Genomic DNA, 16,068 nt, shown 5'->3' with positions numbered 1-16,068 from the left:
AACTAAATATTCGACACATTTGAAATATAAACGTTCCCACATTTGGAAGAAAACTATTTGGTGGGAAAACAAAGTCAATAAGGATATCATAGCCTGGGCTAACCACATCAACCAGAGGATGGGTTTCTAACAACTGAGCTTCTCTCTGGACATCATTAGGTTCAGGTAAAAGTGTACGAAGATAATCTTGTAAGATGGTTGAGGCACAAATGTCAAGTCCTACACGAGGGAAATTTCTAAGATTTAAAGCACCCGGAGACTGATAATCACCCCCAAACTTAGAGTTTTCTGTGTCTCTAGAAAGACTAGTCACAACTTCCCTAATTTCTAGGTCATCTGATTCCTGAAAATGGTCAATTGATTCTTCTAAGTCGGGTTCATCCTCACTCATTTCTACGAGTTCATTTTATTTTTCTAAGTCTAATGTTTCTAAATTTCTAGACTCTAAAACAATATTCTCTGAATAAACTCGTTCCTCAAAACTATCATCGGCTTCGTAGACAGGAAATACTACATCGTCTAAAACGAGGGTATCTCTAGTCAAATCCTCGTCCTTTTGAATAGGTGAATGATTATTAAAATTATTTGGATTTGAAATAGAAATAATATTATCATTGTAAAGCTCAATTGGAGTATCCATTTCCTGATCACTATTCCTACATAAGTATGATTCTCCATCAACACTATCCTCATCATAATAACATGAAAAAGATCGAACCTCATCAAAACAAGTAGTGCTACCAATTATAACCTTGTTATCTTGATTATGTAAATAACTATCTTCATTCTCAAGGGTATTATTGGATACACTATATTGGAAATTCAAGTAATTTCGAGCAATTCTTTCGTTCGTCTCAGCTATCCGCTTGAGGTGGTCTTCTAAAGAATGTTCACTCATTATTGTAGTTCTTTCGTCTATAATTATACTATTCATCTCAGCTAACTTACGCGTCGACTCAGCTAACTTCCTGAGGGACTCTTCTAAAGGAGGAATAGGAACAGAGGGATCATAAAAAGGACTACTTTTCAATAGTTTGATTGTATCCTCTAGAGACGAAGAACTAGTACTATAATCTTCTTGCTCGTAAGACTGATGCATGTGTGGATAGTAATTGGGCTCACCAGGGTATGACCCATATCCTTCCAAAGGATGGCGTTCCCAACCACTATTTCCAACATGGTCATAAAAAGGATGATGTCCATATTCAAATTCAGGTCGATACTCATTGTATTGGCTTCTATCATACCAGTTCGACATTCTTAATTGCAAGGGAATTCTACACAATCACAAACAAGGCTGACTCGACCAAATCAAACCTATAGAATCTAGCAAACAAAAAGCATGATGGATCCACTTAGATTGTTTTCTAGACCAGCTTCTATTCCTTCGAAAATGAATTCGTTACAATTTGAGCACACCCCTCTGGAATCAATCCGAGCTAATGTAAGTTGAATCGAGGCGAGGGAAGCTCAGTGGAGCTTTGATACCCAAAGCCTCGCCGGTATTACAAGGGGGAGCAGTCACGCATTCAACTTACAGAAACCATCAAGAACTTTGAAGTATGCTTAAAAGAGTAACCAATATTTTTCGAAAGATTTTCCTACCAAGCTCGTTACCCTATCGGTCTCGTTCTAATCAAATTTTAAGCTTGGGCTCGCGTTAGGTTTTGTTTACCTAAGGCGGGCAAGAAGGGAACGGTGATGAAATCCAAACCCTTATCTTATATGGCCAGTTCTTGCCCTTTACTAGGAAATTAAAGCAGCCGGTTCAGTCCTCAACATATAATCACCTTAAGGCAGACAGTAAACCCGCTGACAGGAGATTCGCGGGTGTTTAGAAGTTTACCTCCCGTACCAGACGGGCGAAGAACCGTTGTAGTCGACTCGGGCCACTGACTCCGGTATCAGTGTGCGAACCCGAGGGGCCGAGACGATATTGTAATCGTCGTCCTTCCCTGCAAACAGTTTATATTTATTTTTTTTTATATATAACCCTTCCGTAGGGTTTAAAATTAAAATAAATTGTTCAAAGTCCAGTCCAATGAAAAGAAATACAAAAATAATAATAATAATTACAAAAAAAAATGGAAAGTCTCTTAAAAAAATAAAAAAAATAATTCTCTCTCTTTTTTTTTTTATTTTTTTGCTTTGTCTTTTTTCCTTCTCTTTTAGCTTTAAGCTTTGATTCCAAGGTCTTTAGTATCCAACTTCAAACCTGTAATACAAAGATACAACCAAAGAGACGTAAAAAGAACAAATGGAATAATAAAAAAAATAATAAAAACCTAAAAATTCTACCTAAGCACAAATCCGCGTCGGCGGCGCCAAAATTTGATGGTTTTCCAAAGTTGTTGTAATAGTGGTAAATAATAGGTTCTTTTCAGACTTTTGAAGGAAATGGAATTTTTAGATTTAATAAAAATATATATACAAAAATATTAACAAAGTGGGCGAGAGGTAACCAAGACACTAGAATCCACTATTACACATGAATGATGTCAAATATTTCATAACTCTAATTATCCTTTTAATCCTTTATTTCTTAATCCACAAATAATCAAACATATTCTCAAAAATTAATTGTATCCCTTAAGCATAGATTATCTAACCAAAGCATAACCTATCTAATTGAATCACAACTAATGAAGAAAATTATGTAAACTTTTAAGAACTCTGCAAAAGCAGTGATTGAGTGAATTATAATTAAATATTAGAAAAAATGAAATAGTTACCCATTGTTCATGTGTGAATAGCTTCATCCATTGCCTTGGTTACGAGAGAATTAGCCGCTCATCATGTTGGAAAACCTCTCAAAGAATTTCATTGATGCTCAAAAATGGTTTACAAATGATGAGAATATGAGAAATACAATAAAACTGGGTTTGTAACAATTATATTTGTTACAAACCAGAGAACTACGACCGTCAGTGACAAAATTAGACTGCTGCAGCTGTGTCGCAAACGCTGTAGCAAATAAGTCTGCCTGATGTACGACCCACATATGTGAGTCGTTATTACTGTAGAAAAACGAGTGCTGGTGCAGGTCCGTTCTTCGTGTTCTTCATGTTCATCATCATCAGCAGCAGCAGAAACCGAGTTTTGGAAAACTCGAATTTCTTCTTCTCTGGCTCTCCTCATCCCCCCAGACTCCTTTCTACTCAACCCCATCAACCTATTTATAGCCAACAGACCCATCGAATCTCGCTCATTCACTCCATATAATTCTCTTTAACTCGGCAGTAAAGAAAATATTTCTGGGAATATTTTCTTTCCTGTTTCATCTTCTCACGCGTTTTCAAGCCTCCAAATTACCATATTTAACTCCTTCACGCTCCAACAGGCTGTGAGGGTCTTTCATGCACGCACAAAACACGTTGAATCTTCTCCAAATCACGTGAAACCCGTGATATACACGAACTTCCCTGTTTTCAACCCGTGAATTGTTTAGCTGATTCTAGCCAATTCTGGTCGAATCAAACGCCCACAGTGTGTTTAATAGTCCATATCACAACTATTGAATCTCCCTAGAACACGTTCAACAATTCGATCAAAAATCTGCAGAAGTGTTCTCTATTTTCCCGCCAAAAACAAAATTCAAATGGAGAAGATGACCTCCCCCTAATCCTGTACTGGGGTGCGAATAGCATATGCCTTTTGGGGTGACCTGGGGTGCCCCTTAGTAATTGAGGTGAGAGTCCGAATAACACGTGTCCTCCGGGGCTTTTACCAACTTTTCGAGCCGAATTTTACAAAAAATGTTTATTTTCCAAAGGTGCCTACAAACACATAAAACACCAAAATTAGTACAAACTCGAGTGCCAACAATATATAGTATTGAGATCAAATTAAACACAAAAATGTGTCTATCAATGCGAGACGTCCCTTCTATAAAGATATAGTTATTCTTTTCACACATATACCCATAGTTATTCTGCATAAATATAAATATTATCATAAATAAGTTAATGTTTTTTTCCTTGTAAATTATACAAAGGGTAAAACAGGAAAAAAAACCGGATACTTAGTTACGAAATCGAAGCTTTTTCCTATTTTGAAAAAATCGGCATATTCCACCTATTTATAAGAAACTCGCATCTATCTTTGCTTCTGTTAACATGAGCTGACTGATTTAATTCCCTGGTTACAGAAAAATGTTGGGTGCAATAATCAAAAACAAGAAAAAATCAAATAAGCAAAAGTTATTGATACTTAGCTCCTTTATAATGGAAGTGATCGATTTGATGAGACGGACGAGCTTCCCATATCTCCGTAACAGCAACAAGGCAAAACTTTGGAAAAACAGAGTGAGTCACGTGTTCAACACGTTTTCCTTAAGACATTAGCGCCCGGCTACACTCAAGAGTGATGCTATAGCCCTCACAGGATGGATATCTCAAGGATAAAACACCCTACTACACCTACTACTAGCATATGTAGTAGATGCTCAACTTGAGCTTGGCAACTCCGAAAAAAACCATAAAGGAAAATCTCGAACACTTGAGAAAATAATATAAAATATTTTTTCCCTTAGGGATCCCTCTAAATATAGAGCAACCACTTTTCCATATATTTTACAAAAGTAGAGAATTTGTTTATATAATTAACAAATACAACTTAAGAAGAAAAACTCCCGATGTGGGACTAAAAGGTTTATATAGTTTCTTAAAACTACTAAAAATTGGAAACTCCACAATATGGGACTAATAAATTTCATTCACAAAAGAAAACAATCAATTATAATTTTTATTAAAACTTTAAAAAATTATTTTTTATTAATCGTTTTCCAACAATCCCCCACATGAATGAAAACTCAATAAAACATGAAAACACAGATAGATCTTGGTAAATCAACATCCCAATCTCACGATCCAAACAGACTGATCGTGCAAGTGTTGAAATCATACTAGTCATTTCTACGTCCTCTCCCTCAAACAAAAGTGTGTTGACCCCAGGGTCATACTATGGATTGCACAAATCATAATAGTATTGAGAGCTTTCATCTTTAGTTCTCACATGGTGAGACTATAGGTATCTTTCACCAAAGTGAAAAAGCATGAACTAGTGAACCCTTAGTGACCTTTAGGTCCTAAGTTCCAGTAATACCAAAACCATCAAAACGAAAATCACATAAAAAGCGCAGGAAATACCATTTTAAGCAGAGGTGTCCATGAGCTCTTGAACCTTTGCTTAATGAGATATTACCGGAATTACTTGCTAGAGACAGTGAACTATGTCTTGAACTGCTAGCATTTGATGTAATTCGCGATAACAACCACGGGTGATATCTCCAAGGTTGCTGCCAAGCTCGTGAGTTTCCATGTAGTCACTGTTACTGCTACACCCCACTTCAATCTTAAATTGAAACAATAGAACTCATTAAGACTTCTTAAAAGTCATCCTTCACATGCAGTCATACTATCACGTCTACACCATAGGGGAGGGACAGAGAATAAAATTCTCTGATAGTGTTTACCTTTACCCACCACAAATTAGTTGTCTCATTTGAAACCTTGATCTTGGGATCTCCAGTCAGCAAGGTTGAGTATCCTTCATGGAAATTTTAATTTATGAGCTTAAGCCCCTTCCCCCTCGATGCAATTCTAACCATCTCTTGGGATAAACCTTTCGTCAAAGGTTGCGCGATATTCTCCTTGGACTTTATCCAATCAATGGAAATAACGCCGATTGAGATTAGTTATTTTCAGCTTTAGCTATTATAGCTTGGCTAATACAATGTATAGATATAGCTGGCACATGCCTATGCCAGAGAGGAATATCTTCTAAAAAGCATCTTAGGCACTCGGCCCCCTCTCGTGCTTTATCTAACTCAATACTCTCAGATTCCATAATGAATTGAGCAATATATGTTTGTTTGTAAATCTTCCAAAAACAAACCCTCATGCTAGAGTGAAACATATTCACTCGTAGACTTAGACTCCTCTGAGTCAACTATCCAGTTTACATCACAAAGTCCCTCATGGACAACAAGATACCTTTGATAAATCAAACAAAAGGTAATAGAGTATTTTAGGTACCATAATACTCTACTCAGTGCATCTGAATGCTATTGCTCTGGACTACAATTATATCTACTTAACTTACTCACAGTATAGGCAATGTCTGGACTCTTACAGTTCATTAAATTCATCAGACATCCTATAACTCTTGAGTATTCAAGTTAAGATACTCCATTACCCTTTTTTTCTTGAGTTTACAAGAATAATCGTACGGAGTACAAGCAGGCTTTACAATCACACTGATTGTATCTCTTAAGCACAAATTCAACATAATGAGAATGATTAAGACTACATATGTTAGATTATTTTCTAATCTTCATCCCTAAGATTACATCAATAGGGCCTAAGTCTTTCAAGTCAACGTTCTCATTCAGCGCATGTTTGTATCAAGTATAAGCATATCATCAACATACAAGCATACAATCACACAGGCATCCTTAACAAGTTACTTGTAAATATACTTGTCAGATTCATTAACTTAAATCCACTACACATTATCACATGATCAAATTTTCCATGTCACTGTTTACATGCTTATTTTATAAACCATACAAAATTTTGTTCAACTTACAAACTTTGTCATCATAACCTTTCACTACAAAGTCCTCAGGTTGCTCTATGTAAATTTGTTTATCTACTTCACGATTTTAGAAAAGCTGTCTTAACATCCATCTGATGTATCTCTAATTTGTTTATGACAGCAATAACAATTAGCATCTCAACGGAAGTAAATCTCGTCAAATGTGAATAAGAATCAAGGAAATATACACATTCTTTTAGTTTATAGCTTTTAGCTACCAACTTAGCCTAATATTTTTTCACAGTTCCATATACCTAATGTTTCTTCTTAAAGACTCATTCACATCTCATGGTCTTACTCTCTGGAGGTAAACTATAAACCTTCCAAGTCAGGTTCCGACGGATTGAGTCCATTTCACTAAATGAAGCTTCTTACCAGAATGGGGTTTCAGTAGATATCAAGGCTTCTTTACAAGTCCAGGGCTTAGACTAAGCTAGGAATGTCATGAAGTCGGCTTCATAAGAAGTCTCAAGTCTAATTGTTTTACTTCTCCTAGGCTCAACCTTAACTTCATCTTCCATTAAGATAAGTTCTGACTATTTGAAAATAAATCTAGGGGATCAACAATACATCTCTAATGAGGTACATGTTTAAGAATAAACATGTTGAAAGAACTCAGCATCCATAGATTATGTAATAGTATTCACAACAAATTCAGAAAAATCACACCAAAGTATGAAAAATCAGAACACACAACCAAAAATCTATATGTAGAAGTATACTCAGCATACCCTATATGAAGACACAATCAACATTTTTGGTTTCTATCTAGTTCTTTTAGGAAGAGGAATGACAATCTTAGTCAAACACCCCCACACTTTGACGTATTCATAAGAAGGTCATCTACCTTTCCATAAATCATATGGAGTTTCATCTGATCCTTAAGGGTACTATATTCAGGATATACTAGTTAAGAGGACTGCCTCCTCCCACAAGGACGCAGGTAATCCTGAACTAATCAACATGACAATTATCATCTTCTTAAGGATGCAGTTGTTATGTTCAAGGCTTCTAATTGGTTTTCAACTTCAAGTTTATACATCTTAAGGATTCTAAGGCATCATCCTTATCCCTAAGAAAATATACAAGATAGTACCTCGTACAATCATCCACGAAAGTTATAAACCATCTTTTACCATAGTGGTTTTGGGTTAAACTCATGTCAACTAGGCCTAACTGAATTAATTCTAAGGACTTAGAATTACTATGAACATTTGTGCTAAATTTTTTTAAAGCATATTCATTTCACTTTTGTGTTCAAGATCCAAACTAAATTTGGGTACGTAGCCTATGCTAGGCAGTTTATTCATTGACTTATAATTTTACGGTTCCAAGTCTACCATGCAAAACATTCAAAGACACACAAAAGAAAGCACATGAATCAACTATGTTCACTTCATCAGATTTTTCTTTAAACTTATATAGACCCTAAGTCTTATAACTGTTGCCTAAAAAATCAATGCCCTTAGTTATAACAAGTTTTCCACATTTAATTAAGATCCTCAATCTTTTACCATCTTCAAGAGAACAAGATAAAAATTCTTTCATATGCTCGGAACATGAAAACTTCATTCAGTGTGAGAATATTACAGATATGAGCTTATACTCGACCTATCCCTTTTATGCAACCTATGTCGCAGATGAGTTACTCATATAGAGTTTCTCGACATCCCTTATCCTCTGATAAGAGGTGAACAGGTCTCTGTTTCAACAAACATACTTAGTGGCTCCAGAATCCACCCACCAGTCTCTCACATTGGTTATTAAAATAACTTCCGATATCATGTTAATGAACTTGTTCTAATTTGTTTCAACTAAATTAGCATTAATTTTCTACTTATTAAGGTTTTATGTTGACTACACTTTACTGCCGTAAGGTCAGGAAATTTACAAACATAACAATCACCCTTAATTAAAGTAATGCCGGATTCAGTTTTACGAAACATACCTTTCTTACGAAGACTATGCTTAGAGTTGTGTTTGATGTTCTCGCCTTTGTCAGCTTTGGAAGACTTATGTTCATCCACATGCGCCTGGTAGCCATGTTCCTTTTCAATTTCATGTCACAAACTTCGTTTATACTCTGACCAAGGACACGATAATTTCCCAATCACCCCATAAAAACTGCTTTAGTTAACAACAAAATTATGCCCGTCAAAATTTTTCAGGAACGTTTCTCTCCTTTATAAAATATTAAAAAAAATACTTTTACAACTCCAAAACTTCTGAAATTTTACGTGGATAACTATCAGGATGTCTACTACGTTGTTTCAAAAGGGTTCATCGAAATTCCTTCTGACCGTGTTTGGGATCTTTGACTACATAAAGCTTAGCTAGGGAATTTTTTTCTCTAACTTGAGCAGGATTATCTCAAGATGTATTAATAAAGATGATGTTTGTTTTTCCGTTATACCCATCACGGGTTTATCATGTATTATGTTTGTCTCTCCATATTTTAAATATGTATTTTTATAAAATAATTATGTATTATGGATAAAATTGTCGGAGAAAAAAATAAAAACATAACAATAAAGTTAAAAAAATTGAAAATATTTTGATTAATTAAAATAACTACCTCTATAACCGTCTAACCCAGGCAAGGATATTGGTATCCTGGCTATTTTGGAGAATAGCATAACCTTGCTTTTTTAGCTTCCTAAAATCAAGGAAGATTTAGTTGTTCATATCCTAGACTAGAATTAGAACAAGACAAACATAATTTAAATGTATTTTCTTGATAACCCAACCTAGGATAGGCATTTCCAAGAGGCCAAACACGACCTCTAGGTTAAGAGATAAACTCGAAACCTACAGCTGACCAAAAATTCGTTTTTGTTTTTCACTCCATAATTAACATCCATGATTCACAAACCAACCAACCATTTTTGATTATTACAAATTCTAATGCCTTAAGATTGTTGGGTGCAATAATCAAAAACAAGAAAAAATCAAATAAGCAAAAGTTATTGATACTTAGCTCCTTTATAATGGAAGTGATCGATTTGATGAAACGGACGAGCTCCCCATATCTCCGCAACATCAACAAGACAAAACTTTGGAAAAACAGAATGAGTCACGTGTTCAACACGTTGCCCTTAAGACATTAGCGCCCGGCTACACTCAAGAGTGATGCTATAGCCCTCAGAGGATGGATATCTCCAGGATAAAATACCCTACTACACCTACTACTAGCATATGTAGTAGATGCTCAACTTGAGCTTGGCAACTCCAGAGAAACCATAAAGGAAAATCTCGAACACTTGAGAAAACAATATAAATGTTTTTTCCCTTAGGGGTCCCTCTAAATATAGAGCAACCCCTTTCCCGTAGATTTTACAAAAATAGTGAAGTTGTTTATATAATTGACAAATACAACTTAAGAAGAAAAACTCCCCGATGTGGGACTAAAAGGTTTATATAGTTTCTTAAAACTTCTAAAAATTGGAAACTCCACAACGTGGGACTAATAAATTTCATTCACAAAAGAAAACAATCAATTATGATTTTTATTAAAACTTTAAAAAATTATTTTTTATTAATCGTTTTCCAACAAAAAAAAATTTTGATTCCCTCGTAACACCTATCGTTCTTTTCAGATAAGTGAATTTTATTTCAAGCTGGAGAAGATATCACTGTTGTCGATAGGCTCAAAACTGCATTGCATCACCCAGCGTTTTGCCTACTTGGTACTTAGATAGTGCCGTATATCAACTTGAGTCCGATAATATCTATTTATCTTTTGTCTGTAACATGTTCCAACTTTCAACTATGAGTCAACTTTTAAGCATGGAATTCTAGATTGTTATAAATATCCTAAACTCAAAATATCCCATTACTGTATTAAGTAACAATTAAGTGACAACTTGCTGGAGTTCACGCCACTAACAAAAGGGGAAAGCATCAGATTTTCCACTAATTTGAATTTTGTGCACTATAATAACAGATGTATCCAGCATGCCATCATAACATAAGTTCAAGGTACAACTGAAAAAATGAACGACCGATTTTTTGTGGAAGGCAGCAGGTTGTATGTATCATCAAAATTATACCAGAAGAGATGGAGATGCGATGTGCATGCTGTGAGGAGTGTGCACAAAACCGAACTGGAAGCGCAACTTGCAAATTACTTCTTTTAACTAGAACTCGGGGATCAAATAATAAATCACAATAACGAGTACCTTGCTTGAATATTATTTTCTTTTTGTCTAACCACAAGCATTAAAAGCAACCAAAATCAAATCAAATCTGTTACATACTGCATAAACTCAGTATCATTTTCAAGACCTGACATAGCATCAGGTGATAAACAAACTTCAAGATCAACACTTCCACCACCATCTCTCCCTGGAAAAGCTGATATTTTTCCATCAAATTTATTAGCCTTACCACTACGTACAGCTAATGGTCGACCCCACCCAAAATCATTATCATACATCGGAAATCTCGGTGAACTTCCCATTGTGATTGATGCACCATCGAAGTTCCCTAGTGGGAAACATCTTGGGTTCTTCTCCCATTCTTCTACTCCCTGTACCACTGTATCATGATTATGCGCCCTCACATTTTTATTCAACATCTCAGCACTCCAGCACAAATCTCTAGACAACAGTTCGCCTATCGGAACAATGGTCGGGATGCTCTGTATAGCGTTACCGAAGTAATACGGATCCATACGTGGTTCTAAACGGTGACGGCAGTTAACCGCCATACGGAACGTCGTCGGTTTATTCGCCGGAAGTTTTCTTGCTCGTGTCACTGATCTCCATAATTGAGCACTTAATGATTGAAACGATGAAATCTCAACCGTTGGATTAACTGCCGCCGGCTTCCCGTTCGGGTTTTGGTTTTGGTCGTTGCTCAGTTTCCCTATAATCTCATACCCGTTCTCGAATTTCTTGAAATTATTAGCTCTGGATTTCAATTTCAGAATCGATTCTCTGCTGAAATGGAAAATTCTTTCTCTTAGTGGAGCATCAACATCAAACGTCACCTTTGGATTTCCGTCGGGGAATTGAAGAACAGCTTTAGAATCTTTCACATAATTTCGAGTGAAATCAGGTTGTTTCGTAATCTTCTTAACACCTTTAGTAATCTCAGCAAAAGTGTTAAAGAAATTCCAGAAAGATGTACCATCAGTAACGGCATGATTAACAGCACAACCAATAAAAACACCGTCAGACAATTCCGTCACTTGCACAGCAGCTAAAGGTCTGTAATGACCATCGTAACTCACAACTCCGTCATAAGTAAAGAATTCTCTAATCACTTGAGGCAAATCATTATTATCATGATTACTGTTTTGTGGTGGTACAACATCACGGATTGATAAATGTGTTGCATTAGCTTCAACGAAAACGACACCAAGATCATTACAATCGATGTGTACGAAACCGGAAGAATCCGTTTTCATCCGACCGGCGAGAGCAGGGAAATGAGAAAGAGTTTTAGAGAGTGAGTTTTTGAGAAGTGGGATTAGAGAATCAAATGGAATGTTATCTGGACGAGTTAATAAAACTCCTTTTTGAATGTAATGACATGAAAGCATAGGAAGATCAGAAACAGAGAGTTTAAGATCTTTGATAGTTGATGTTTGATCTGGTTTTATTGTGCATCGCGAGATTATCATGGTTTTAGAAGCTGAAGAAGGCATTTTTTTTTAACCCTGTTTTTGTGTGTGTGAGTATCAATCACTGGGGGAGAATGAGAAACAGTGGTGCGGGAGATTGGTATGGAAGAGAGGAGTGGGGGGAAGTTTATATAGGTAAAAAAATGGGAGGTCTGTTTGGGTTCATGAACTTTATTTAAGTTTGTGGTGGGCGCGGATGTTTGGTACTCCCTGTCCCGCTCACTCTTCCTTTATATTGGATTTCTTAACGAACTTGGGAGGAAGGCAGTTGGCCTGAGTGTCATTGATTAAGGTTAAAGTGACGGTTGTATATACAAAATTTATGGGGTTACATCAAAATAACTCGGTATAGTACTAGTTAGTAAGGACATTAATGTTATCTGTAATTGAAATTTGTGTTCTGGAAAATATTTTAGCCCACCTAGGCATTAAAACCAACTTCCATGAATGTGGGCCAAGGACACAAAACGGGATTACGTCGAAGTCGTTACTGAGGTATATTCCGTCATGTGTAACAATAAACACGCGATGCACACGCTTTAATGGCTAGCACAGATTAAATTTGTGCATCGATAGAAGACCACGTGTAACGGCAATAACCATCAAAATAGACATGGGCTTGCCCATTGATGGACAACAACAGACCTGCCATCGTGCCATCTTCTTTCCTGGCTCCTACATCAAGTCCGTACCACTTTGTTTCGCTTAGCTTAGCTTAGCTGGTCAATAGTTGCTGAGTAGATGTCATACTCTTTTTCTTGTCCGGCTTCCTTTCGTATTGCATGTCTTCCACGTTATTCTGTTAAGAAGGGAGAATTTACTTGCACAGAGTCGGAGAAGAGATGGAAATTTCTCTGCCTGATTTCTGATCGGCCGGTATAAAATGTCCGTCAGTTACCACTTGAAACAGAATCCCGAAAGATATCGTTATAAATACAGTTATAAATGTGGCGCTGACTTATAACAGGATTTTGCTAAATTTTCCAAATCCCTAAAAAAAAGTCGGCTCACGAGCTCTTGTCCTAAAATAAAACATACTGACAGTTAAAATAGTGTCAATTTGCTACAATTTGAAGCAAGAAAATAGAAAGTCGGTTATCATCGCGGGAACAAACTCTTTCCTAATTAAACAACCCCAATCATTTCTGATCTGGCCGGCATCTTCTTACCTGTATAACACGAATCCTCATGAAATATATCATACCGTAGAACTTAGTGGACTAATCAGTTGTTTGACCTTATTAGTAGTATGATTAGTACCTCAATCTCCGGAGTATAATTTTAATACAAACAACCTTAATTTTTTTAATAAAAATATTTATTAGTGAATTATTCTATAGTTGTCATGATCACATGGAGTTTGAGAACGTCACACATGGAATTAAGTTTAGTATCGTTTGATTAACGGAAGAGCCGCACAACTTGGATGTGGCAGCTAGTCCTAGTGATAGTTATCTTTGTACGCCGGAATTTACAGTACAAATATCAAATCAATGACTGGATAAGAGATATTTTAACTTTGAACAGTAATGCATGGTATTTGGTTCGAAAGGATGAATTTTCAGAAATCAAAATCACGTTAGAAGTTTTTACATTCTCAGATATCAACTTCGTCTAGGAGCGCGACATATTCAGCTAATATTCCTCGCCTAATCTTAATCTTGTGTTTTTCATGTACCTTCTTCTTTTGATGGAGATACAGTTTCCAGATAGCGATTTCCAGATAGGAAGCTAGAAACTGTCACGAGAAATATCCAAAAACACCAACGATGTCAGTTTATTTACTTAAAATTCTACTATCAACATGCATGCACATTCGTGCATGCGTCACATTTGCTAGTAGTCAATTCTTCTATCTGACCGTCAGTCAAAGGGGTGATGTATGGACGTATATCTATTTAGGTGGTACATAATTGACCAATGTACTACTTCAGACTTTCCACAGTAGCTACTTGCTTGCACTGGTCAATTCTTTCATGACTGCTAATGGGGACCGGAAGTAGCGGGGTACCGTTTGAGTGATCGGACTGTCAGGATTGGAGATAACTCTTTTGTTTCATATGAAACGGTACCCTCAGTTAATTTCGGTCCCCATTAACAGACATCACGGTACTTTTGTTTAATCATACACTTGCTCAGTATTTCCTTGTACAATGTATATAGCGCAAACAGTATTTGGACGGTGGTTAAATTTCAATTTTACTTCTACAAAATGTACGCTACAAAGTTCATTCAGCTTGTTGCAAACCACTTGTTTCTCGTTTGGTTGCTTGGATTGATGTTGTCATTAACTATCTGATTTGAGACTCATAATTCTATCGGTCCCTTTGAGTTGGGTTTAAAATGTTTGGGGTATGTTTTTTTATTTATCTCTTTCTGCTCTTTTCTCTTTGATTTCTTCTTTGGATGATTGATTCCAAACTCGATTTTTCATTTTTGTATCGGTTGTATCTATTGGATTAAGATACATTTCTAAGAGCAACCACAGTGGGCAATCAAACTCATAAATATGGTCTAACAACGAGACATAGTAGGACGGACTAAAAAGCAAAATCCTGACTATAACAAAATCCTGGACTATATTTGGTATGGGACCAAGACCAAATTCAAATATAGCCGAGCGAACTTAAAGTGTACGCTTGTTAACGGGCGCACGTATAATGTACGTTTCATGTGGGACGGTTGTATAGTCCCCGTTCCATGAATTGTTGTGTATGGATCACATTATATCTTCACCTGACTACCTATCAGGCGTACATTATATGCCCGCATTACATATGGGCTCACATTATATGTTCGCTTGATCATATATAGTCCACTATCGTAGCGTTACAACACGGACTAAACCCAAAATTTGGTATTTTTTTTATTCTTTAGTCTTTGATTTCGATCGCACCACTGTAATTGCTCTAGGTACCTCTTTTTTTATGAATATTTTTCCATAGACCCATCAAAAAAAAAAATAATCCATCCAATCGAATATAAATAGCAGTACCTGTATTTCATTTAGACTATTAAACTACTCAATAACGTGTAGAATGTGTACATGTTCTCAGTTATTTTAATGCCTAGAAGTATAGAATAGCTTAAAATGCGGATACCCACATAATTAAGATTTAAGACGTCCATTTCTCATGACGCTCTTAAGTCTTAACCGCACATATCATGGAGCAGCATCTTTGGTGGTTCGAAAAGAAGTATAGGTTTTTGCTTGTTCAAATTAATAAATAATTAGTAAATTAAATGTACTTGTCTAATTAAAATTATGGGTTACCCAATTAATTATGACATCTATTAATTAGCTTTAGGTAGCATGCTGTGGATGGTTGCGGATGAAATAGAGCGAGAGTAGACGTACAACTAGCAACGTAAATAATCCAAAACAGAACGAATACGCAGGTCATGAACACTTTTATGAAAATGACTTCGTCTTAATCCTGAACTTCTTATTAATAAAGAGTACTATTTATAGGTGAGGATTTGATTACTATTTTTTTTAATGACCAAATCATAAGTATTACATCTTAAATAAAAATGTTTGAACAATGGTTTTCAAGTAAAATAAGTACATCATAATATGAAACAAATACATAGAAAGATACAAAATGCAAATAAACAACGAAGAGAAAAGAAATCTACAACCGGTTCAAAAAAGAAAAAAGCGATCCACAAACGATAGTATCCAAGTCTTGTAGATTGGAGAGATGCTTCTATGACAGAGGAGTGATTTCCCAAAAATTCTTCATATGCAATGAATAACCCAGAAGCCCTAGATATATTTTTCTGATAAAGAAGAACTTGATCTATCTCGTGCCGAATTGTCGATGTACTTGTATCAGGATAAC

The 16,068-nt window shown here is 36.0% G+C and overlaps 1 protein-coding gene across 1 annotated transcript; it reads right to left on the bottom strand.

Moving 5' to 3' along the window:
• Window positions 1–10,713: 10,713 nt before the first annotated feature.
• Window positions 10,714–12,341, bottom strand: LOC113338805 (uncharacterized acetyltransferase At3g50280-like). Its single transcript, XM_026584189.1, has one exon. The coding sequence runs from the start codon at window positions 12,245–12,247 to the stop codon at window positions 10,832–10,834; it is 1,416 nt and encodes a 471-aa protein (XP_026439974.1). The 5' UTR covers window positions 12,248–12,341; the 3' UTR covers window positions 10,714–10,831.
• Between the last annotated feature and the right edge of the window lie 3,727 nt (window positions 12,342–16,068).

This window comes from Papaver somniferum, unplaced genomic scaffold, assembly GCF_003573695.1.
Source record: "Papaver somniferum cultivar HN1 unplaced genomic scaffold, ASM357369v1 unplaced-scaffold_19, whole genome shotgun sequence".
Classification (NCBI taxonomy): Eukaryota; Viridiplantae; Streptophyta; class Magnoliopsida; order Ranunculales; family Papaveraceae; genus Papaver; species Papaver somniferum.
This window is presented reverse-complemented; position numbering and strand designations above follow the sequence as displayed.